General features: G+C 39.1%; 2 protein-coding genes across 2 annotated transcripts; both read right to left on the bottom strand.

Moving 5' to 3' along the window:
• Nucleotides 1-1081: 1081 nt before the first annotated feature.
• LOC107583046 (zona pellucida sperm-binding protein 3-like) lies at nt 1082-3163 on the bottom strand. The gene is made up of 8 exons (XM_016269129.1): nt 2542-3163; nt 2352-2473; nt 1995-2098; nt 1751-1928; nt 1562-1679; nt 1412-1500; nt 1247-1335; nt 1082-1179 (listed from the first exon to the last, which is right to left on the bottom strand). The coding sequence occupies exons 1-8, from the start codon at nt 3121-3123 to the stop codon at nt 1112-1114; spliced, it is 1350 nt and encodes a 449-aa protein (XP_016124615.1). The 5' UTR covers nt 3124-3163; the 3' UTR covers nt 1082-1111.
• A 748-nt stretch (nt 3164-3911) lies between these two features.
• On the bottom strand, nt 3912-11285 carry LOC107583038 (ATP-dependent RNA helicase DDX42-like). Its single transcript, XM_016269117.1, has 18 exons — nt 11124-11285; nt 10510-10734; nt 10000-10165; nt 9851-9912; nt 9650-9686; nt 8923-9075; nt 8194-8298; nt 8000-8119; nt 7736-7912; nt 7431-7559; nt 7226-7325; nt 6870-6917; nt 6651-6748; nt 6289-6565; nt 5969-6195; nt 5757-5867; nt 5446-5550; nt 3912-4855 (listed from the first exon to the last, which is right to left on the bottom strand). The coding sequence occupies exons 2-18, from the start codon at nt 10722-10724 to the stop codon at nt 4286-4288; spliced, it is 2700 nt and encodes an 899-aa protein (XP_016124603.1). The 5' UTR covers nt 10725-10734; nt 11124-11285; the 3' UTR covers nt 3912-4285.
• Between the last annotated feature and the right edge of the window lie 10228 nt (nt 11286-21513).

The raw sequence follows: 21513 nt of genomic DNA, 5'->3' as shown, positions 1-21513 counted from the left end.
TCTGAATCAGCTACTGTTTTGTTACTAGTTTATGTATTTGCTATTGACTGTTCAAATGCAGAGTTTTGCACATCGTGTGTGTGCGTGCGTGAAAGAGAGAGAGGGGCAGGGGGCTGTGGAGTCAGCTGTCTTAACCGTGGCTTGTGTGCTGCAAACACATACCATCTTCATCACTGTGTCTGTCACGGACTCTGTTCCCCTTTCAGGCTCTGTCTTTACATTTATTTTGAAAGATGCAGCTCGCGATTATGGTAAGGGGCGTTACATTTCCGACGAGTGCTTGCGGTGTTTGGCCAATCACAATGCACTGGGTCAGCTGGCTAATCAGAGCACACTGCACTCGACGGAAGGAGGGACTTTGTTGAAAACGACGTGTTTGAGAGCAGCGGGGCATATAGGACCTACAATAATGTACAGTATTTGAAAAATGTGTTTTTTGAACATTAAAGCATGTCAACATAGTTACACCAAATAATGAGCTTTAAAAAAAAAAAAAGCATCATATGACCCCTTTAACACATTGTAAACAACTTTAAACCTGTATCAAACACTCAAAAGGTACATAAATTCAGCAAATACACTAAAAGGCTTGTCAGCTTGATTTTGCATGGTAGCCTTGCAAAAGTATCTGGCGACTTGTCCAAGTATCAGGGCCTTGAATTTAATGGCAACCAGTAACGCAAAACAGGAGGTAATGCATGAGACTTTCTAGGTGCTAGATGTTTGTGGAACACTTAAGACACTCGAGTTGGAGTGGTTGCCACCATACAGGTGCTGTGCTCCGTTTACTAGATATTTTCCAGAGGAAGCGTCATCCAGTATGCAACAGAATATGGTTGCCATTGAAACACCCCTATGTGTCATACCACTCCCCACCCTACCCAGTGCTTGCACTGAAGTAAGGCTTCTGGCACCATTTAGTCAGCGTACAAGAAGGTAGTGTCATAAGTCACCAGAATTGCCAAGTTATAGGAATTGTGGTTAGGTTACAGGGGATGTGTCTTAAATGGGAGTGCCAGCAAAACAGGATACAAAGTTGTAGATTTTCAAGAGTCAGTAAAGTTCACAACCTATTAGGACCTTTTTTTATTTAGTCAGAAGTCACTTCCAGTTACTTTTGGCCATAGCCATATTCCTTAACATTGATGGGCCCAACCGATGTTGTTTCCCACCACAGATCTGAACAAAAAAAAAAACAGTGAGAAAAAAAAAAGCAGTGTACACGTATTAAATTATATATTCAGACCTTTAAGAAGCAGATCACTTCCTCCTCTGATACTACAGGTGGTGTCACAGCAGCCACACACCTGGTCAGAATCATCTACAGACACCCAACTGACAAGACAAACCCTTAAGTTAAGGCAATTCCTCAGTCACCTGTACACTCATTTAGGGGGTGGGGGGTACATACCCATTAGCAGAGAACGAACAAGCTTTCTGTTCAGGACTTGGAGTAGGAGTTGCTGCTACAGCCACCTTCACCATGCATGTGATGTAGACCTGCAAAAACCGTTGTTTGTAGACAATGTAGCACTGCATACAAAGTGTTGCGGTCACATACCACTCCACTGTCTGGTTGCTGGAACCTGAAAGCCTCCAGCTGAAACTGCAACTTGTCACCTTGAGTTCGGGGCATAAAGCGAGACCTGGAGCCTGTGAGCTTGGCATCAACCAGGCACCTGGGAAAGGAACCAAGTTAAACATCTTTCAATACATCTAGAGTGTGGGACACATGAGGTGCACCACTTACCCGTTGTTCTCAATAAAGGAGTATCTGGGGACAGATGTGACATCAGGAACTACTGTAGCCACACAGCTGTCCACAAACACACGGATGGGAACATGGCTGTATGAATGCACAGATGCTTCAAGATTTATGATGTCACCCAGGAAGTATTGGTTAGAAGGTCTCTCAAATCTCCAGTCATCTGCAAAGACAATTTAGCACAGGTCCACAAGCACTGGAGTGTTATGAAAGAGTTTGGTACACCAACCAGTCATGAGTTTGAGGGAGAAGACAAAGACCTCCTCTGCAACTTTTGTAGAGGTATATGGGATCCAAGTGGGCACCAAGGAATCGCTGCTCACATTATGCAGTCTGCAAGAGGGTTAAATAAACCAATCACCTTGCAGTGGCTTTAGTACAAGGGTGCCCAAACGCGGTCCTGGAGGGCCGGTGTCCTGCTGAGTTTAGCTCCAACTTGCCTCAACACCTGCTGGGAAGTTTCTAGTAAGAGCTTGATTAGCTGGTTCAGGTGTGTCTAATTGGGGTTGGAGCTAAACTCCGCAGGACACCAGCCCTCCAGGACAGAGTTCTGGCACCCTTGCTTTAGTACATCCAGCAACCTCACCTTGAATAGTGACACTCGATACCAACCACCGCACTACTGCTCCTAACAATAGGAACACCATATGAAGCCTCTTGTGGCGTGTAGAGAAGTTTGAAGGTATAGACAATCTCACGTTCAGACACCTGAATAAAATGGAGCAAGAGTAGTCAGAAACAAATCAGAACCATAGAATGGAAAATTGAAACCTCACCGTTACTATACTGCCACATCCATGCAGTTCAGACTCAAAGATAAGCACTTGAGCAGAAGGGTCTTCCCCAGTTGCAGTACAGCTTCCCAGTGTAAGAGCAGATGACCTCAATGGCTTCCCAGTCCCAAAGAAGTCTTCCATCACCGCCACATATATTGAATTCTCACCACACTGAGCTGCTACACTGTTGGCAGGGACAGGATGACGTAACGCAAAAGGAATGTCTGGCTGCTGTGATTCTTCTGGTAGGCTTGGAAAACTCCATGTCAGTTTTGTCACTGGACCCAGCATCAGTTCTTTTGACTGAACACCAAAAAGATCTTGAGAAGGCCTTCTAAAATCACTCCTGGCTGGTGTTTGGACAGGAAACAGAGCAGGAAATCCTTGTGGTACAGATGCAGGATTACCAGGGCCATATCTCTGGGCAACTGGAGGCATCCTGAAGTCGGTCTTCTGAACTAGTGCCCTAGGCATAAAGATGCTTGGGGTCCAATCACTTCTTCCTCTGGATCTCAATAGAGCTTCAGAGAATCCCAGCGCAAGAAGAACCGCCAATCCAAATCCAACTTGCCAGAACCCCATTGTTGCTAAGCTTGCATTTCAATGTGTTAAGTGTTCCACCATCCAAATTTATACAGCTGAAAATCCGGATGGCTCCACCTCTCTCATGACAAGCATAATCTTTATCTGGACCTGCTAATTTACTCAATCAATTTGTCACAGGTGAAAATCATTAATTTCTCATTACTCAGAATAAACTATGCCCCATTTAAGGACACGTTGTATTAGAAGCTATACCAAATGATTGCTTATTTTAAATATCAAAATGACATAAATTCTCTGAAAAGAAAACCATCCTCTAAGTCTTTTTGTGTCCTCTTTTTTTATTAATTCAGAAACATGACCACAGACAGAATTGTACACTAGAGTATCCAAAATAATAAAGATCATCATGTTTCTACAGTCAGGTTTAGATTGTGAGATGGAAATGGAGCAAGGGAATGCAAGATCATAGTATAATACATAGATTTTATTGTAGATTCACTGATGTTTTCTCCCCCTTCCAATTGTTTTATGACTAGGTTGATCAGTGTGCGTGAATTTATGGTAGACTTCATTCCTTCAGCTTGAACTATACTACATGCTGGGCACCACAGAAAACAGATGACTAAAAAGTATTTGAATTCCAAATATTATCAAGTATGAGTGAAACCCATTAATGGACGTTAAAAACTTAAAAATGGTGGTGTTTGAAACATGACAGCACACATTAAAACACGCTGGAAAATTTTAAAGTCTTAAACTATATAGTTGACAAATAGTTTGTGAAGCAGCACACAGTAATACAAAAAAAGTTGTCAACTATTATCAAACATTTTTTTTGTTTGTTATTTTTTCTGTCACACAGCCAACATTTCTTATTCAATTTGTTTCTTCAGAAAGAAACAACTTGCGTGCCACTGAACAGTCACATCTACTTTAACACAACACTTAGGCTCAAGTTGCATTTTATTCATCTTGCCAATTCACAGTTCTAATTGGCTGAAACAGCCTGTAATGGATGCATTTATTTCTGGTAAATGACAAGGGTGATGGGGTGGGAGTCTCCTAGGCACCCTTAAACAGCTTCATCTTACATACAGACAAAAAGACAAGCAGACAGGTAAAGACACTGCTAGGGAGACTGGGTCAGCTGTGTATTCTGATCAAAGAACAGTTGACGACAGCTTCTTTACTGTACACTTTAATTGTCCCATCTGCTTTTCTTACGTTTGGGGGGATCAGGAACTGCAAAGCTGTCTTTATGAGTCCCTGACCTCTCACCCCCATCTCTTTCTGACCGTCCCTCTCTGTCCCTATGGCTCCCTTCACCGTTTCGGCTATCGCTGTGACGATCTCTGTCACTATGCCGGTCCCTTTCTGCATAGCGATCACGGTCTCCACCACTATGCCTGTCACTGTGACGATAATGACTATCTCCACGATGGCCCCTGTCGTCAGCATTCCTATCGCTACGGGACCCCTCTTTTGAAGAAGAGCTAGAGTAAGAGTCTGAAACTGAGCTCAGGGAGCCTGCACTGCTGAAGCCGCTCATTTTGGTGCCCGAGCTGAGGGCAGGGGGCGGCAGCATGGAGGAAAACGAGGAAGAGGACGATGGAGAGTAGGACAGGTGGGTTCTGTCAGGCCCCTCTGGTGCTCCTGAAGGCAAAGAACTTAGACTTCCTGCACTGGTCCACCCGGAGGAGCTGCTGGACTTTGTTGTGAGTTTTGGAGGAAGACCAGATGCTGCCACAAAGTGGTTTTTATACTGAGACTGAGGGAAAGCAAGAGCAGTCAAACAAAATCCATAAATTGGTACATACAACTATATATCTTTACTGAGGAACTTGAAGGGGATGTTGAGTATGATTTCACTTTTTTAACTTAAATTAGTGTGTAATGTTGCTGTTAAGAGCATAAATAATGCTCAAAGTTCAATGCAAAGAAATCACTGTTTAAGGACTACAAAAAAGACTGGTAGGGACTACAACAAGCTTCTTCCCAGGTTTGAGACATCACTAACCCCCATGTTTACGTAAACCTGCCCCCGGGAACATGCATCTACCCGTAATGGTAAGGGGGCATGACGTTTCCGGGCAAAGTGCAAAGCTAACCAATCTGAGCCCGATTACGTATTTCTGAGGGAGGGGCTTCATAGAACAAGGAACTCAACAGAACGTTTTGATGAGAATGGAAACAGCAGTGTAGAATAAAGGTAAAATATGTAAAAAAAGAATGTGCTTTTTTTAAAGCTAAACATGAACACGTGTTACACTGCAACCCAAAAACACAATCAAGCCTTCGAAAAAAGCTGATCAACCACCTGAAAGACGTGATAAGACAAAATAAAAAAAATTTTTTTACCTGAAATGCTTGCTTCAGGGCAGACATGCGGTCTCCCATGGCCCCAGTTGATGGTTTGTAGGCTTCATAGTTACCAAGAGCAGAACCACCACTACTACTGCGCTCCTGTTTGAATCAATTTAAGATACAATAAATATAATAAAAGCATTAGCTATGAATTAGCTGTGGTTTCTGTCTGTAATTACGAAAAATAATTGGAGACAAAATAAAAGAGGGGGGCGGCAGAAGAGAATAATTTTGTATATATATAATAAATTGTTAAAAATAAATAATTACATAAAGCAAGCAAGCAAAAGTAAAGCCAAACTAACAGTGGATTCAGATCCAAGGCCTGGTCTCTCTCTGTAACCCAGGCCTCCACCTCCAATATTTAGCTTCTTCCCTTTCCCTGCCTTAAAGCGGGACTTCCTGAACCAGGGATTCTAGAAAAGAAAAGAAAAAAAGTAATGAAAAGTTGATGAGCAAGTCTATGAAACATGTTGTACTATGAAAGGTGTTTATTGTATTCATGTCACGGTTTGACCTGCATTGCCAGGTCCATCAGCTCCTTTGAAACACTCTGATTGGCTCCCTCTAAATTTCGAACCAGGTCACCAGCAAATGAAGTGTCTTTAGTGGTGAGCAGAGTGTAAGCTAAACCCTTCTCTCCTGCACGACCTGTTCTACCAATTCGATGTGTATGTGTGTCAATGTCTCGTGCTACATCGTAGTTCACAACTGTACGGATAGATGGAATATCCAACCCACGAGCTGAAAGAAATTTTAATTAATACAAAAAAGGTGACAAATGGAAATAGTTCATTTATTCTGAACAGATAGACAGATAAAATAAGCCCAACTAACCGGCAACATCAGTAGCTACTAATACGGGCAGATTCTTCTTCTTAAAGTCAGCGATGACTTTGTTCCTCTCGCTCTGATCCATGTCTCCATGCAGCAGCCCTAGGCTATAACCTTCCTGATTGAGATTTGTAGCCAGCTCCTCACAGTTAGTCTTTTTAGTGACAAAGATCAGCACAGAGCCAGCTGAGGTGAACTCAACCAGTCTGCGTGTCAGCCAACCCCACTTTTCCTGCCCAGTCTGCAGCACCTCCACTATTTGAGTGACATCTTCATTAGCCTGGGAGGATGAGAAAAGAGGTGTAAATAGAGGTTAAATAGTTAATGCAGTGTGCATTTTTAAATACTTGCATAAGAGTATGCACCTCTCCTATGTCTCCCTGCACAACACGAATGGGGTCGACCAAAATATCTCGTGCCAGCTTTTCAATTTTCTTCCGAAATGTTGCACTGAATAACAAAGCTGAGAGAGATCAGAGGTCATGAAGAGCCATTAAGTACAATAAACGCATTGGATTGGGTTAATGCAGGAATGTAGAAGTGCTTTAAAGCAGCACATTAATATAAATATGAGAGATACTTACTCTGTCGATCAGGTCTGATATGGCTGGCAATGGATCTCACTTGGTATTCTGTATAATACAGATCAAGTTTAAATGAAATGCATCACAACTGTACTCATGTTTCATAAAGGAATAGTTCACCTAAAAAAAAACAGTCATATTCTGTATTTACCCACCCTCATTGTTCCAAATGAAACAATGAATGAAAGTCTTGTGGGTTTGATCAAATACGAGGGTGAGTAAATTACAGAATATTGAACTAATTCTTTAATTCAATACTTTGGTAATTAAATCTCAGTTGGGAAATGCACTGACTGAGCATTTAACAGGACACGGATTAGTGGGATTAAACCAAAAAAAATACATTTTACACATACCAAAGCCCATATCGAACATGCGATCAGCTTCATCAAACACCAGGTAGGTCACTCGCTGCAGAGATGTAGCCTTCTTCTTCACATGATCGATCAGGCGACCCTATGTGAGAAGAGCTTTTAACAGAACAACCAAGGAAGGAACCCCCTCACAAGTAAACAGAAAGATGTCAAACTTGTTGTGTATCAAAAGATAGGATGTTCTTACTGGGGTGCAGACAACAATTTCGACTCCTTCCTGTAGAGCTTTGGCTTGTTCCCACATGCTGCCGCCTCCATATACTGCCACCGAGCGGAGGCCATACACCTTCCCGAAGCGCTTGCATTCAGAATGGATCTGAACCACACAGACAAGCACTTTTAAGTGACTAAAACCCAAAACACGCTACAAAAACTTCATTCAAAACCAAGACTACATAAGAGAAACATTTAATCCTTTTGCCCAGCAATTATTTTTCACACTTTTACACCTTTCCCTAGTATGAAAGAGTATGTTTGTCCTTCTCTCTAAACCTGTTGACAGAGCTCTCTGGTGGGGCAGACGATCACAGCAATGGGTCCCTCTCCCTGCTCCAGCTCCTTCTGGTCCATGATGTGCACCAGCATTGGCCAAATGAAAGCTGCAGTCTTTCCACTGCCAGTTTTGGCAATGCCAATCATGTCTCTGCCACCCAAAGCTATCGGAACACCCTAGTGAAACAACACACATTACTGTAGAAAAATAAACCAGTACCTAAACAAACAAAGGTTCTTTTGTGGGAGGGTATGGCAGCTCACCTGGCACTGGATGGGTGTGGGTTGAGTGTACTCAGATTTACGGATCTGGTGCATGAGCTGCTCGTCAAATCCAAAATGGGCAAAACTGGTGGCTGGTTTAGGAGGGGCTGCACCTGAAACCTGTTTATTTTGAATATGGGTTAATGTGGGTTGAAAGAAAGAGAACGATCATTTGTGTATGTGCTGCCACTGACCTTCAGATTGAGTTTCTTTCTCAGTTCCACCACTCCGGCCTCAGTCAGACTGCTGAGTTCCTCATGCTCAATATAGAAGTTCTTCTCAAAGGGAGGATAGTCAATCTACAGACAGAAGAGAAATAAAAACATACCACTCAAGATTTGCACTTGCTTACATATACTTTTGTTTTAATGTATATACAAGGGTCTTCTTGATATGAGCAATCTAATAATCTACAATGTACTTGCTCATCAATAGAGCTGCAGGAATGAGACCTAAAACATGGAAACAAGTTAGCAGAAGTTGAGAAACCTCTGGTTCCTTCATTCTGACATCATATTGTTTGTTTAAATGGATCAAATGTCTGAAATAAGGTTTGTTGTTAACACAAGCTTGAGATATTTTCACCTTTTATTCTAAAAAATAAAATACAAAAGTAAAACACCACTGTTGATTTTTAAGCTTTTTCAATGTCTTGAAAGAGGTGGTTGCTCAAAAGTGGCTAAATAGGACTACAGAAGCTGTTGGGAACATTTTACAGCATCACAGGAAAACTCAAGTGTGCTTTTAATAGCCTTACTGTTTTATAGTCACATTATTGCAAACTAGTTTAATCCAAAAGACCATGAAAAAAAATACTATTAGCTTTTTATTATAAAAACTTCTGAGCATGCCTACAAAAAGATGCCATCCCTGCAGCAGGACATTAATACAACAATCACTGTAGAGAAACGCAGTAACAGTACCTCTGAGTGGTCTATCGGGGGCAGTGGCATGATAATCTTTTTGGTTGTAGGAGCAATGGGGTTTCCATCGCTGTCATAGTCCACTTCTTCCTCATCTTCCTCTTGGGTCAGCCCAGCTGTTGGGTTTTCCGCCATGTAACGGAAATATGCTTCCTGTAAATAATGCAAAAAATGATTTAGATCAAAACAAACAGCAGCAGGTCTTTACTGCTGAATATCAAAAAAGTCATCTAAATGTTGCCATAGACGGCATCGAAATTAATTTGTCTAATAAAACATGGCATGTAAAAAAAAATGATGTTAAAGAAATTATTTAGAATAACTAATTATTAAATAGTAAGCTCTAAAACCAACAACTTACTGAGCACTGAGGTGGTGTCAATGACATTAACATTTATTTTAATTGATCACTGCTATTTTAACACATAGCACTGACTCAAATCACACGTTTCAGTCACAAAAGAATCACTCTTCCTGGAAACATTTAAAGACAATAGATAATAACTGAGAACCAATGAACTGGTTAAGAAAACAAGTCTGAAGATTGCATATAAAACCTTAAAAACAACACCTACTCCATCACCAAAAGTACATTTGAATGGCTCAGTCTGTAAACTGATGTAGATATATAGAGAATATAAGAAAGAAAAATAGAAAGAGGAGTTAGGCACAGTCATTGCTGTGGCACAGATACAGTGGCGGTAGTAACTTCAAGGGGGTCACTCACTTGGTCATCCTCCTCTTCAATGTCATCCCGTATACCCCTGGAAGAAACAAGCGGAGAAAAAAAACTTCCCTGCGACTCGCTCAATCACCCATGGAAATCCATATTCTACCCATAAACCCCCTTCCATTCCCATCCTCTCTGCTATAAATATTATTGGATGAATGGTCTTAGAAAAATTCTGTGATAATATCAGAATCTTACTTGGCTAACTTTTTCTCTTTTTCCTTTTCTTCAAGTTTCCTCATGTCTTTTTCTGCTTGGTCCTGAAAGACGACAAAAACGGGAATTAAAGCAAAACAGCAGAAATGTCCACTGCCTCTTCTCAAAGAGATCACTTCAGGAGCTCTCACCTCCACCTCAGCCATAAAAGCATCAAGAGGGTCATCCTCACTGTCGGAGCCGCCGCCTCCTCCTCCTCCTCCTCCAGACTGGAACTGCTTTCTAGTGGGAGAGTTCTCGGCGGGTATATACGGCAGATCTGTACTGCTAGACTCCTCTTCATCATCCTCAAAATAGCTATGGAAAAAAAAAATGTTTCAAGCAATAACTGCAAACGCCTCTTTCATTCACCCAAAACTCATTTACTCAACCTTAAAAAGAGACATTAGTTATAATGACAGTCTTCTTTGGCACCTTTTGCTTTCATTGTCTGAACAAAAGCAATAAAAGTGACTGAAACACATCTACTTTTGTGTTCCACATAAAACAGGAAGTCAAACAGGTTATGAAGGACATGAGGGTGAGTAAATAATGAGATGTGTTCTTTTTAGATTGGACTGATTTTACGGTTTTCATTTTGGCGTGAACTGTCCCATTGCCAATGTTTTCATTGTAGAAGTGGTCACAATTGAAGTACTTACGCATTCTCCTCGTCGAAATTGGCTCGTTTTGTTCCTATTTTGTAAAAAGACGAAAGCTGCTGATTCGTGCCATATCCACCTGATGGTCCTGAAGCTCCAAATGCAGAGTGGGCCTTCTGGGGAGGACGAGGTTCCTCTTTCTTCCCACTCGCAAGAGAGAATCCCCCGAATCCAAAGCCTCGCTTGCCACTCGGGCCTCCCTTGTTCCAGTTCATTGCTGTTGGGCTGCACAGCGTCAGATTAGTGGTTAAAAACCGTTAGTTAAATCCAGAGTGTATAATGTAATGCAAATAATCCCTATCAGGCTAATTTACTGAAGCATAACAATTACAAAGTCTTATTGCTCGCGCACTGCTTATAGATATTTCTCAGCAGCTTTACTGTCTTTTGCCATAGCTAATTCATTTCATGGTTCGCTTTTTAAAAATGTATCGTAATATCTCAATAGTTGGGGGCCAAACAGCAAGTAGGAGACGCTGTCTCGTAATGCTGCGCTGATGGCCGTGGAGAGGCCTTGAGCTAATGTTATGTGTATACGGATTATGCTTCGATTACTTTCACATTGCATGCGTCGAAGCCTAAAACCTGGATTTATTTACATTTTGTTTATTTACCTGTTTCTGATAACGTGAAAAGAGCGATCTTCTAAAGTGGGTGGACACCTTATTTATCCACAACGTATTGACCACTTCAGGCTATCTTGCACAGCACACTTCTCGGAGATTGGGGTTTACGTCATTTACAATGGACTCGTTTTGTGTTTGGTCAAATTTGCGCGACGCGTTTGGTGAAGAATGTGAATGCAGTGTTGCCAGATCCCATGTTTTTCAGTTAAATAATAATAATAATAAAAATTATATATATTATATATATATTAGAGCCCGACCGATATGGGTTTTTTGGGGCCGATACCGATATCGCCGCCCCACTGCGAGACGAGAAGAAGAAATGCGTTACATCCTGCCGTTTTGATGATAGCTGGAAATTTGACGATATAGAACAGTAAGACCCATAAAATTTATCAGCAGAGGGTGAGTTCAACATTTATATTGTATTACTAACACAAGCACACTGAAGCTCCGTGCTCTGTTTATCATAATTGAGAGATAATCATGTCGCTGCATGGCTAACTAACTAGATACCGACCTGTAAACTGGCATGCCTCATTTGTTTACATATTAATAACTCTGCTTATTAAAAATAGCTGTGTTGCATTAGTAAATGCACATCTTTCATGCTGCACACTAAATGAGCAAACCCAAGGTGTTATTTTATTTACATACGTATGCGGTTATAAAGACAATCTCATTTGAAGCCTCACTGTTCTGAGGTACTGCTAAAAACTGTGGTATAGAAGAATTCATAAAGTATCAGTGCAGAAAAAGAAGTTGTTTTCTACTTCTAATTTCATGAATCGGATTTTTTTTCCCTTTGCAGATTTGTACTCTTTATGTGTTTGTGAAAGTATTGCTACCTGTCATCGCCATCTCCAGGATCCATGTCTTTTTTGGTCAGTGAACTTGATTGGTTGTCAAAGTGACTGCTTTTGTTTGCATGTGCATTAAATCACCATATTTTCTCACTTTCTCTCAGCGCTGGGTGTCAGAGAAACTCAGTGCGGAAAGCCTGAGGGATCTGGAGTTATTTGGAGGTGAGTTCGGTAGTCCAGCATCTCATGCCGCTGTGCTTCTCGTTCCTTTTTCAGCAAACCTCACCCGCCTGAGCTTTATTCCACATTAGCCGGGTGAATGTGAAGGGGAATCCTAGAAACATTTAGTTTCTATTACACACTCATATTTAAAGATTCCTCTGCAACATTTAAAGGAACAATTGGCCCATCTTGAACTCGTCAGATGGAATAGTACACATTTTTTGGACACAAATCCCCCTCATAGTCAGCTATGTAGGCCCATAGCAAAAGAGGAGCTCTACATATGCAGATTACCCATGATTACAACCAATCAGTACTTTTGCAAAAGCAAAAACGCGGCTTTTGGTTCACTATTTGTTTTGCGTGTGCTTTATGAAAGGTCTTGTGAATTTAATATTGTCAGTCTTTTTGAGTTTTTGTCGTAAATGTGTTCTGCAGTGTGATGTGACACTGCTTTTTAATAAAAGTGCAGCGTTTGCGTCATGGTGACTAATGATGGTGGTGACAGCAGAGTCTGTGTGTCCTTGTGTCTGTGAGGCTTTTTAATCTCCTTCCTGTGGTGATGTATCTGTATGTAAGGCTGGCTGTGATGTAGTGTTATTGCTAGGTGTTGATGGATTGCTTCTGTGGTGCAACTGACAGCTGAGTCACTGCAGCCTAACAAGGGGTGGACTGATCTGTAGGGCAGGTCTAGCGCTGCTGAAGCTGTATGAAATCTGTACATTAGAGGAATACATGTGCATTTGCGGATTGTGGGCTTTTACTTATACTCGTTTACAGGGAAATCCAGATATATTTGATAGCTTTTGATGCCAGTTCTTTTGGATAGTATTTGGTGTGCGTCAGTATTTAACCTTTTTTTATCCATATTTTCTCCTAGTTAGTTGCAATACATAACAAGTTGATATACACTACTTTTCAGTGTTCAAAAGTTTGGGGTTAGTAAGATTTTTTTTTTCTTTTTAAAGCTGCAGTCCGTAAGTTTTGCCTTTGTCGCCATCTCTGTTTGAAAACCTGCAATTGCAGCTGTGTGCGGAATTATCTTCAAATAGCTGTGTTGCATTAGTAAATGCACATCTTTCATGCTGCACACTAAATGAGCAAACCCAAGGTGTTATTTTATTTACATACGTATGCGGTTATAAAGACAATCTCATTTGAAGCCTCACTGTTCTGAGGTACTGCTAAAAACTGTGGTATAGAAGAATTCATAAAGTATCAGTGCAGAAAAAAAAGTTGTTTTCTACTTCTAATTTCATGAATCGGATTTTTTTTCCCTTTGCAGATTTGTACTCTTTATGTGTTTGTGAAAGTATTGCTACCTGTCATCGCCATCTCCAGGATCCATGTCTTTTTTGGTCAGTGAACTTGATTGGTTGTCAAAGTGACTGATTTTGTTTGCATGTGCATTAAATCACCATATTTTCTCACTTTCTCTCAGCGCTGGGTGTCAGAGAAACTCAGTGCGGAAAGCCTGAGGGATCTGGAGTTATTTGGAGGTGAGTTCGGTAGTCCAGCATCTCATGCCGCTGTGCTTCTCGTTCCTTTTTTGGCTGAATCTAATGTTTTGAGGAGCATGTGTGGCAGTCAGTCACCGCACCGGTGTGGATATTGTACTTTGCACTCACAGATTCTAGCCTACGTCTTGGAATATGACTCAAATAAGCATTTTCACCGGATATTGCCATCTGAACAAGTAAGCAACAAGTCTGCCACGTTTGTTCTGACCAACTGAGGAAAAAAGCAATACAATAAATCGCACTACCAATGGTGATTTAATCTAAATGAGCTCATATCACATAAAACTGTGCATATTATTATTATTATTGTTATATTTTATTCTCAAATTGTTCATGTTAACAACATCAGCATTGGTGACTATGAGTATAGTGTGTATTAGCGTGTAGATTTCAATTTCTGCACAGTCTAATCTAGTCTAACAGTCTAATCTAATTGTCATACGCTTCGAATTTCATATTAAGAAATTCTTTTAACCCAAAAGGCAAATTATGCTCCCTTCGAACTGGTTTTCTTTAAAATACACATCTTGTGTAATCCCAGGCTATCTGTAATCAGAAGCACATTGATAACTGGAATATAATTTAATTTCATTCACATGTATTTCATAAACACATAATCCTTTCTGGATTACAATCCGCCATCAAAATGATACATTTAATTATTCTGGCTGCTGTGAGAAAAGGCTATAAACGATCAGCCACCTGCACCTGCACCCTCATATGCGATAGCCTAATAGCCGGGACAACTTCTTTATGTTTACAGACGTGACGTAATGACGCAGTGCCATGCTCAAATTTCCCGCGAAAACCTACCAGTACCACTCAAATTAGAAAACATTAAAAAAGTAAGGTGATAGTTTTGAACACTGGCTGGTTATGTACTTGCTCAAATATTGATTTTGGATAATTTTTAACCAAAAAAGTTACGTACTGCAGCTTTAAATAAAGAAATTAATACTTATATTCAGCAAGGGTGCATTAAATTGATAGTAAGGACATTTATGTCACAAAATATTTATATTTCAATAAATGCTGTTCTTTTGAACTTTGTCCATCAAAGAATCCTTAAAAAGTATCAAGGGTTCCACAAAAATATTAAGCTAAACTGTTTTCAACATTGATAATATTAAGAAATATTTCTTAAGCAACAAATATTAGAAGAATTTTTTTTTTAGATTATATTTAAATTGAAAAAAGTTAGGCTATTCTAAATTGTAATAATATTTAACAATATTACTGTTCTTACTGTATTTTTGATTAAATAAATGCAACCTTGACAAGTATAAGAGACTTCATTCAAAAACATAAAAAAAATCTTACTGATCCCATGTAAACTGCAGTCGTGCAAACTTTCATGTAAATATGAAAATAATTGTTTTGTGCAATTCTCTAGTTTGCATGGTCTTGCTGACATGGGTCTTGTTAAAGAGTTCTATTTTAATGCCATGTAGATTTGGCTTTGGTATATATATATATATATATAATTTTTTAAGTGTATAGCCAGTGCCAGGATAGTCTGAGTGTTACATATTTCCTAATATCAATAGGTTTTCAGTGGTGCCTGTCTCTAAGATGGTGTATAATGCATTAAGGGATTTTTTTAGCTGTTGCTTTTTGTATATCTGCTTTCACTCATTTTGCTGTAGTCCATAATCGCTGCCCCATGTCTGCTGTAGCGATGCTAATTTGTGACCCTGGAGCACAAAACCAGTCTTAAGTCGCTGGGGTATATTTGTAGCAATAGCCAAAAATACATTGTATGGGTCAAAATTATTGATTTTTATTTTTAGCCAAAAATCATTAGGATATTAAGTAAAGATCATGTTCCATGAAGATATTTTGTAAATTTCCTACTGTAAATATATTAAAACTTAATTATTGATCAGTAATATGCATTGCTAAGAACTTCATTTGGACAACTTTAAAGGCGATTTTCTCAATATTTTTATTTTTTTTGCACCCTCAGATTCCAGATTTTCACATAGTTGTATCTCGGCCAAATATTGTTCTATCCTGACAAACCATACATCAATGAAAAGCTTATTTATTCAGATTCCAGATGATGTATACATCTCAATTTCTAAAAATTGACTCTTATGACTGGTTTTGGGCTCCAGCCTCCAGGGTCACATTTATGTTTGCTTTTGGCTGTTATGTGTTCCATGGCAATGAGTCAAGGGTTGATAAGTTTATGTTCAATAAAAAATTATATAAAATAAGTAATTTAAAAAAAGTTTTTCTGATGGTTTGTCATTTTGTTGAATTGAATGCTCAAGTAATATAAATACAATTTCTTCTTGCTTAAATGATTTTTATCATTTAGTATATGCAGTATGATATTGATTATAATATACATGGTATAAATTGACTAGAAAATAAAAACATTTGGCGGATACTTATGTTAGAGTTTTTCTCGCATTACGTTTCATTGGTTTTTTTAAGAGAACAGAAAATAAAATTAAAAATTGGTATCAATGATATATATTTTTTTATTTTATACAAAGTATCTATTTGAATTGTATTTTAAAAAAAATTTAAAAGTTTTGAATCGCATGTAGAAAGTGTTGCTTGGACTAAAGCTGTTCCAATGAGAGTTTGTTAAATTTGTGAGAAACACTTTAAAGGCAGATTGTTTGTTTGTATGTGTGTCTTTTGCGTCATTTACACGGTTTCTCTACGCCAGAGCAAACTCAGGCAAGCCCACTAAGGAAAGTAAGTGCGGAATATCTTCCAGTTTTTCCATCTGCCTGTTGGTGTGGGTGTGTGATAGTTGTGTGTGTGTATGTGTGAGCATGTGAGATGGTGTGTGCTTGTGTAAGTGTGAAAATGTAAGATTAATGGTGTGTGTGTGTGTGTGTGCTCAGATGAGTACATCTCTGTGCTCCTGTGTTTGGCTGCATGCACTCATCGTGCTGCTGTGACACTCATACCTCCACACTTGCTCAGACTGAGGCTCCAGGAGAGGGAAGTGCTTGTATTTAAGTTGGGAAAAGAAAGATGAGGTCTCATAAAACTCCCTGGGTACAGTGCTTTATTATTGTGCTTGATAAACCAAAGGGAAATGAAAACTTGGGGGTTCAGTTTCCCAGTAATGTAATACTTAATATCATAATTAAGTATTAAGCCTGATTTTAAAGAGCAGGTACAAGAGATATGCAGAGTGAATCAGTGAGACTAATTCTGCATTACCCTTCATTGATGCAATATTAGGACATCTCTCTTACGAAATTGCCTCATAAGAGTTGTCACAAAGAACAAACCAACACCAGGAGTAATGGTGATGTTGTCATTGGTCACCTAAGCATGTGGAGTTGCTCATTGTGTTAATGCAACACATGGAGTCATCCTGTCAAAGCCTGGGCTTGCTGCACTGTTCACTGAAGTAGTCCTGTCTACACTTCAAAGGGCACAAAATGATTTGTTTTATGAATTGCCATAGACCTGCATGATCTCCACTGACATATGCTCTCATCGTATGTGTGAGGAATTAATATTCTTATCTGTAAGTTCCATGGCAGAGCGAATGGACGCTTTGATGTGAGTAAAAAAAGAAAAGAAAAGTATTTTATGTTTATGGGATCATGCATATCTATAATCAAATGCAACACAGTGCATTGTAGTTTATTTGATGCTTATAACATGCTTTTGCAAATACGCAGAGTTTTGTGAAGCCATTCCTGCTGCAGTTTTCAACTTCTCGGTCTCGTACTGAGTCTCAGAACAGTTGGACTGAATCTTTAATTAGCCATAATCTGCCGATCCTCAGAACTTGATCTGTATTATTCTCTGAAGAGCTTTGCAATGGCTGGGATTTATCAGTGTATGCGCAATAAAAACCCTTCCCCTCTTTAAAACCAGGTTGGTTTGTGCTGTTATCACAACAGTGGCATCAGTGTCTGTGATTGTACATGTGTGTAATCTTGAAATGTTTCCTAATTCACTAAAACTGACATTGATGGTCATTGTATATTTGGTTGATATCCCAAAATACTATGATGCATTTGAAGGAAAGCTAACATGCACTTAAAATTTTTGCTACGCAAACACTGCTTGCATAGTGACACCAGTCCTGTTAGAAATGCTAAAAGTTGATGCTTTAATCACATTCAAATGACAAATCAAGCATTTATGTTTCCCTATATTATTTTCCAAACTCCCTACAATATCTTTGAATGTACAGTGAGTCAAAAAAGTATTTGGACACTTAAATTGTGCTTAATGTCTTTAAATTTTTTTTTTAATTTGAAACAAAATATCAAACAAAGTAGTATCTGCAAACAAATAAAGCTTAAAAAAACTCTATCTTGCTGTGACTTTCAAACAAATGGTCCTAAGGTAATTGTATTGAATCTACAAAATTCACACAGGCACACCAGTAGGGGAACCGCAGATGTACACTAAAGTTTTCAAGTTTAACAAGTCTCTTTATGTTCACCAAGGCTGCATTTATTTGATCAAAAGAGTAAAAACAGTAATATTGTGAAAAATTATTAGTTTAAAATAACTTCTATATTTTGAAATTGATGGCAAAGCTGAATTTTCAGCATCATTACTCCAGTCTTCAGTGTCACATGATAAGATTAATGGTGTGTGTGTGTGTGTGTGCTCAGATGAGTACATCTCTGTGCTCCTGTGTTTGGCTGCATGCACTCATCGTGCTGCTGTGACACTCATACCTCCACACTTGCTCAGACTGAGGCTCCAGGAGAGGGAAGTGCTTGTATTTAAGTTGGGAAAAGAAAGATGAGGTCTCATAAAACTCCCTGGGTACAGTGCTTTATTATTGTGCTTGATAAACCAAAGGGAAATGAAAACTTGGGGGTTCAGTTTCCCAGTAATGTAATACTTAATATCATAATTAAGTATTAAGCCTGATTTTAAAGCTCAGATGAGTACATCTCTGTGCTCCTGTGTTTGGCTGCATGCACTCATCGTGCTGCTGTGACACTCATACCTCCGCACTTGCTCAGACTGAGGCTCCAGGAGAGGGAAGTGCTTGTATTTAAGTTGGGAAAAGAAAGATGAGGTCTCATAAAACTCCCTGGGTACAGTGCTTTATTATTGTGCTTGATAAACCAAAGGGAAATGAAAACTTGGGGGTTCAGTTTCCCAGTAATGTAATACTTAATATCATAATTAAGTATTAAGCCTGATTTTAAAGAGCAGGTACAAGAGATATGCAGAGTGAATCAGTGAGACTAATTCTGCATTACCCTTCATTGATGCAATATTAGGACATCTCTCTTACGAAATTGCCTCATAAGAGTTGTCACAAAGAACAAACCAACACCAGGAGTAATGGTGATGTTGTCATTGGTCACCTAAGCATGTGGAGTTGCTCATTGTGTTAATGCAACACATGGAGTCATCCTGTCAAAGCCTGGGCTTGCTGCACTGTTCACTGAAGTAGTCCTGTCTACACTTCAAAGGGCACAAAATGATTTGTTTTATGAATTGCCATAGACCTGCATGATCTCCACTGACATATGCTCTCATCGTATGTGTGAGGAATTAATATTCTTATCTGTAAGTTCCATGGCAGAGCGAATGGACGCTTTGATGTGAGTAAAAAAAGAAAAGAAAAGTATTTTATGTTTATGGGATCATGCATATCTATAATCAAATGCAACACAGTGCATTGTAGTTTATTTGATGCTTATAACATGCTTTTGCAAATACGCAGAGTTTTGTGAAGCCATTCCTGCTGCAGTTTTCAACTTCTCGGTCTCGTACTGAGTCTCAGAACAGTTGGACTGAATCTTTAATTAGCCATAATCTGCCGATCCTCAGAACTTGATCTGTATTATTCTCTGAAGAGCTTTGCAATGGCTGGGATTTATCAGTGTATGCGCAATAAAAACCCTTCCCCTCTTTAAAACCAGGTTGGTTTGTGCTGTTATCACAACAGTGGCATCAGTGTCTGTGATTGTACATGTGTGTAATCTTGAAATGTTTCCTAATTCACTAAAACTGACATTGATGGTCATTGTATATTTGGTTGATATCCCAAAATACTATGATGCATTTGAAGGAAAGCTAACATGCACTTAAAATGTTTGCTACCCGAACACTGCTTGCACAGTGACACCAAGCCTGCCAGAAACGCTAAACGTTGATGCTTTATCACATTCAAATGACAAATCGGGCATTTTATGTTTCACTATATTATTTTATAAACTTCCTACTATATCTTTGAATGTACAGTGAGTCACAAAAGTATTTGGACACTTAAATTGTGCTTCAAATATGTGCATTAGAAAGAAAGTATCAAAAGCATTTATTTGATCAAAAGAGTAATATTGTGGAAAATTATTACAGTGTAATAAAACTTCTATATTTTTATTTATTTTAAAACTGATAGCAAAACTGGATTTTCAGCATCATTTTTATTTATGCAATTTTTATGTTTAGTTAGTGTTTCCACATTTGACTAAAGACACTGTTTTTTGACTCAGGCCCATGAGGACAGTCAAGTGTCTCTGAGCCCTCTCCCACACAGAGACACCATGGGAAGCTTCCTTCGAGACAACAGCGCCTATGAGCTGCGATCTGTCATAGGTGAGGCCAGCACTAGAACAGCTCTAGATCTCTGTGAGGAGCGTCTGTGACTTCTCCAGCTGCTGATGATATGTGTCTGTCTCCGCTTGTGAAGGTCGAGGTTTGGAGGACTTGATGACAGTGAATCTGGCCAGGTACAAACCCACAGGGGAGTATGTGGCCATCCGCCGCATTGACCTGGATTCCTGTACCAATGACATGGTCAATTACTTACAGGTCAGTAACGGTGACAGCAGGGCTTCTCTCACGATATATCGGAGATGGACGATTCATATTAAAATGTCATTTTATATATATTTAAAATTGTCATTTATTTTATTTATTTTTATTATATTTACCAGAATAATTCAAATAAAATAAGTAATTATAATCATTAATATAGTAAAATATAAAAGTTTGACACACAACTGAAACAGGCAATATACATTAAGAACATTGATAATTTATATATAGAGAGAGATTTAGTACAATAAATTTACTGTTATTTAGTATTATTTATATACACTAGCATATTATACTATTATAGTATTTTTATTTATTAGCTTTTATTTGTATATTTTAGTTTACATTTTTTGTATTCCAGTTCAAGTTAGTCATTTTTGGCTTTTTTAGTGGTTTTAATATAAATGTGTATATATATATATATATAACTTATTTTTATTTAATGTTTAGCAATTTTAGTACTTCAACTTATTTCTTTTAAAGGGGTCATATAATGCTATTTCTATTTTTCCTTTCTCTTTGTAGTGTTACAAGCTCTTGGTGCATAAAGACGATCTGTAAAGTTGCAAAGACTAAAGTCTCAAATCCAAAGAGATATTCTTTATAAAAGTTAAGAGTCAGCCACGCCGACCTAAAACGCCTCGTTCTAACACGCCCCCACATATCTACATCACTATGTGGGAAGATTTGCATAACATGTTCACGCAAAGAATGTATAACATGTTCACGCAAATTTTCACGCAAAGAAAGAAGGCGTAACTTTTATTCTCGCTGTAGTATTGTTGTTGCCGCCGCCATGTCGTGAAGACGCTGTGTGTTTCGTTGTGAAAGCAAAACTACTTTTTTTGGCCTTCCAAAAGAGGACGATATCTGCTTCGTCATGCCTGGAGCTGATCCGTGCTGGTCGCTGAGGAAATACATCAACTTCGCGCTGTGAATCGCCGGATCGACTTTCACTGTGGACGAAGCAGAGTCCAGCCCGGGGTCGTAACATGTGGTTGCCGCAAGCCCGCCGGCCGCGCCGTTCTCAAGCCCACCGGCCTCCTCTCACTC

The sequence above is a fragment of the Sinocyclocheilus grahami genome, unplaced genomic scaffold (genome assembly GCF_001515645.1).
Source record: "Sinocyclocheilus grahami isolate Dianchi unplaced genomic scaffold, SAMN03320097.WGS_v1.1 scaffold49.1, whole genome shotgun sequence".
Classification (NCBI taxonomy): domain Eukaryota; kingdom Metazoa; phylum Chordata; class Actinopteri; order Cypriniformes; family Cyprinidae; genus Sinocyclocheilus; species Sinocyclocheilus grahami.
The sequence above is the reverse complement of the archived record's forward strand: the minus strand, read 5'-3'. Positions and strand labels throughout refer to the sequence as shown.

Bases quoted from the DNA above. Each gene is read 5' to 3' on its own strand.
- LOC107583038 (XM_016269117.1), bottom strand. From the start codon at position 10,724: ATGAACTGGAACAAGGGAGGCCCGAGTGGCAAGCGAGGCTTTGGATTC. The intron at 7,913-7,999 runs GTGAGCTGCCAT...TTGTTTCACTAG, and splicing joins CCACACCCATCCAGTGCCAG to GGTGTTCCGATAGCTTTGGG. The intron at 6,566-6,650 runs GTGCATACTCTT...TCATCCTCCCAG, and splicing joins TGCAGGGAGACATAGGAGAG to GCTAATGAAGATGTCACTCA.
- LOC107583046 (XM_016269129.1), bottom strand. From the start codon at position 3,123: ATGGGGTTCTGGCAAGTTGGATTTGGATTGGCGGTTCTTCTTGCGCTG. The intron at 1,929-1,994 runs GTTGGTGTACCA...TTGTCTTTGCAG, and splicing joins CTCCCTCAAACTCATGACTG to ATGACTGGAGATTTGAGAGA. The intron at 1,501-1,561 runs GTATGTGACCGC...CGGTTTTTGCAG, and splicing joins AGCAACCAGACAGTGGAGTG to GTCTACATCACATGCATGGT.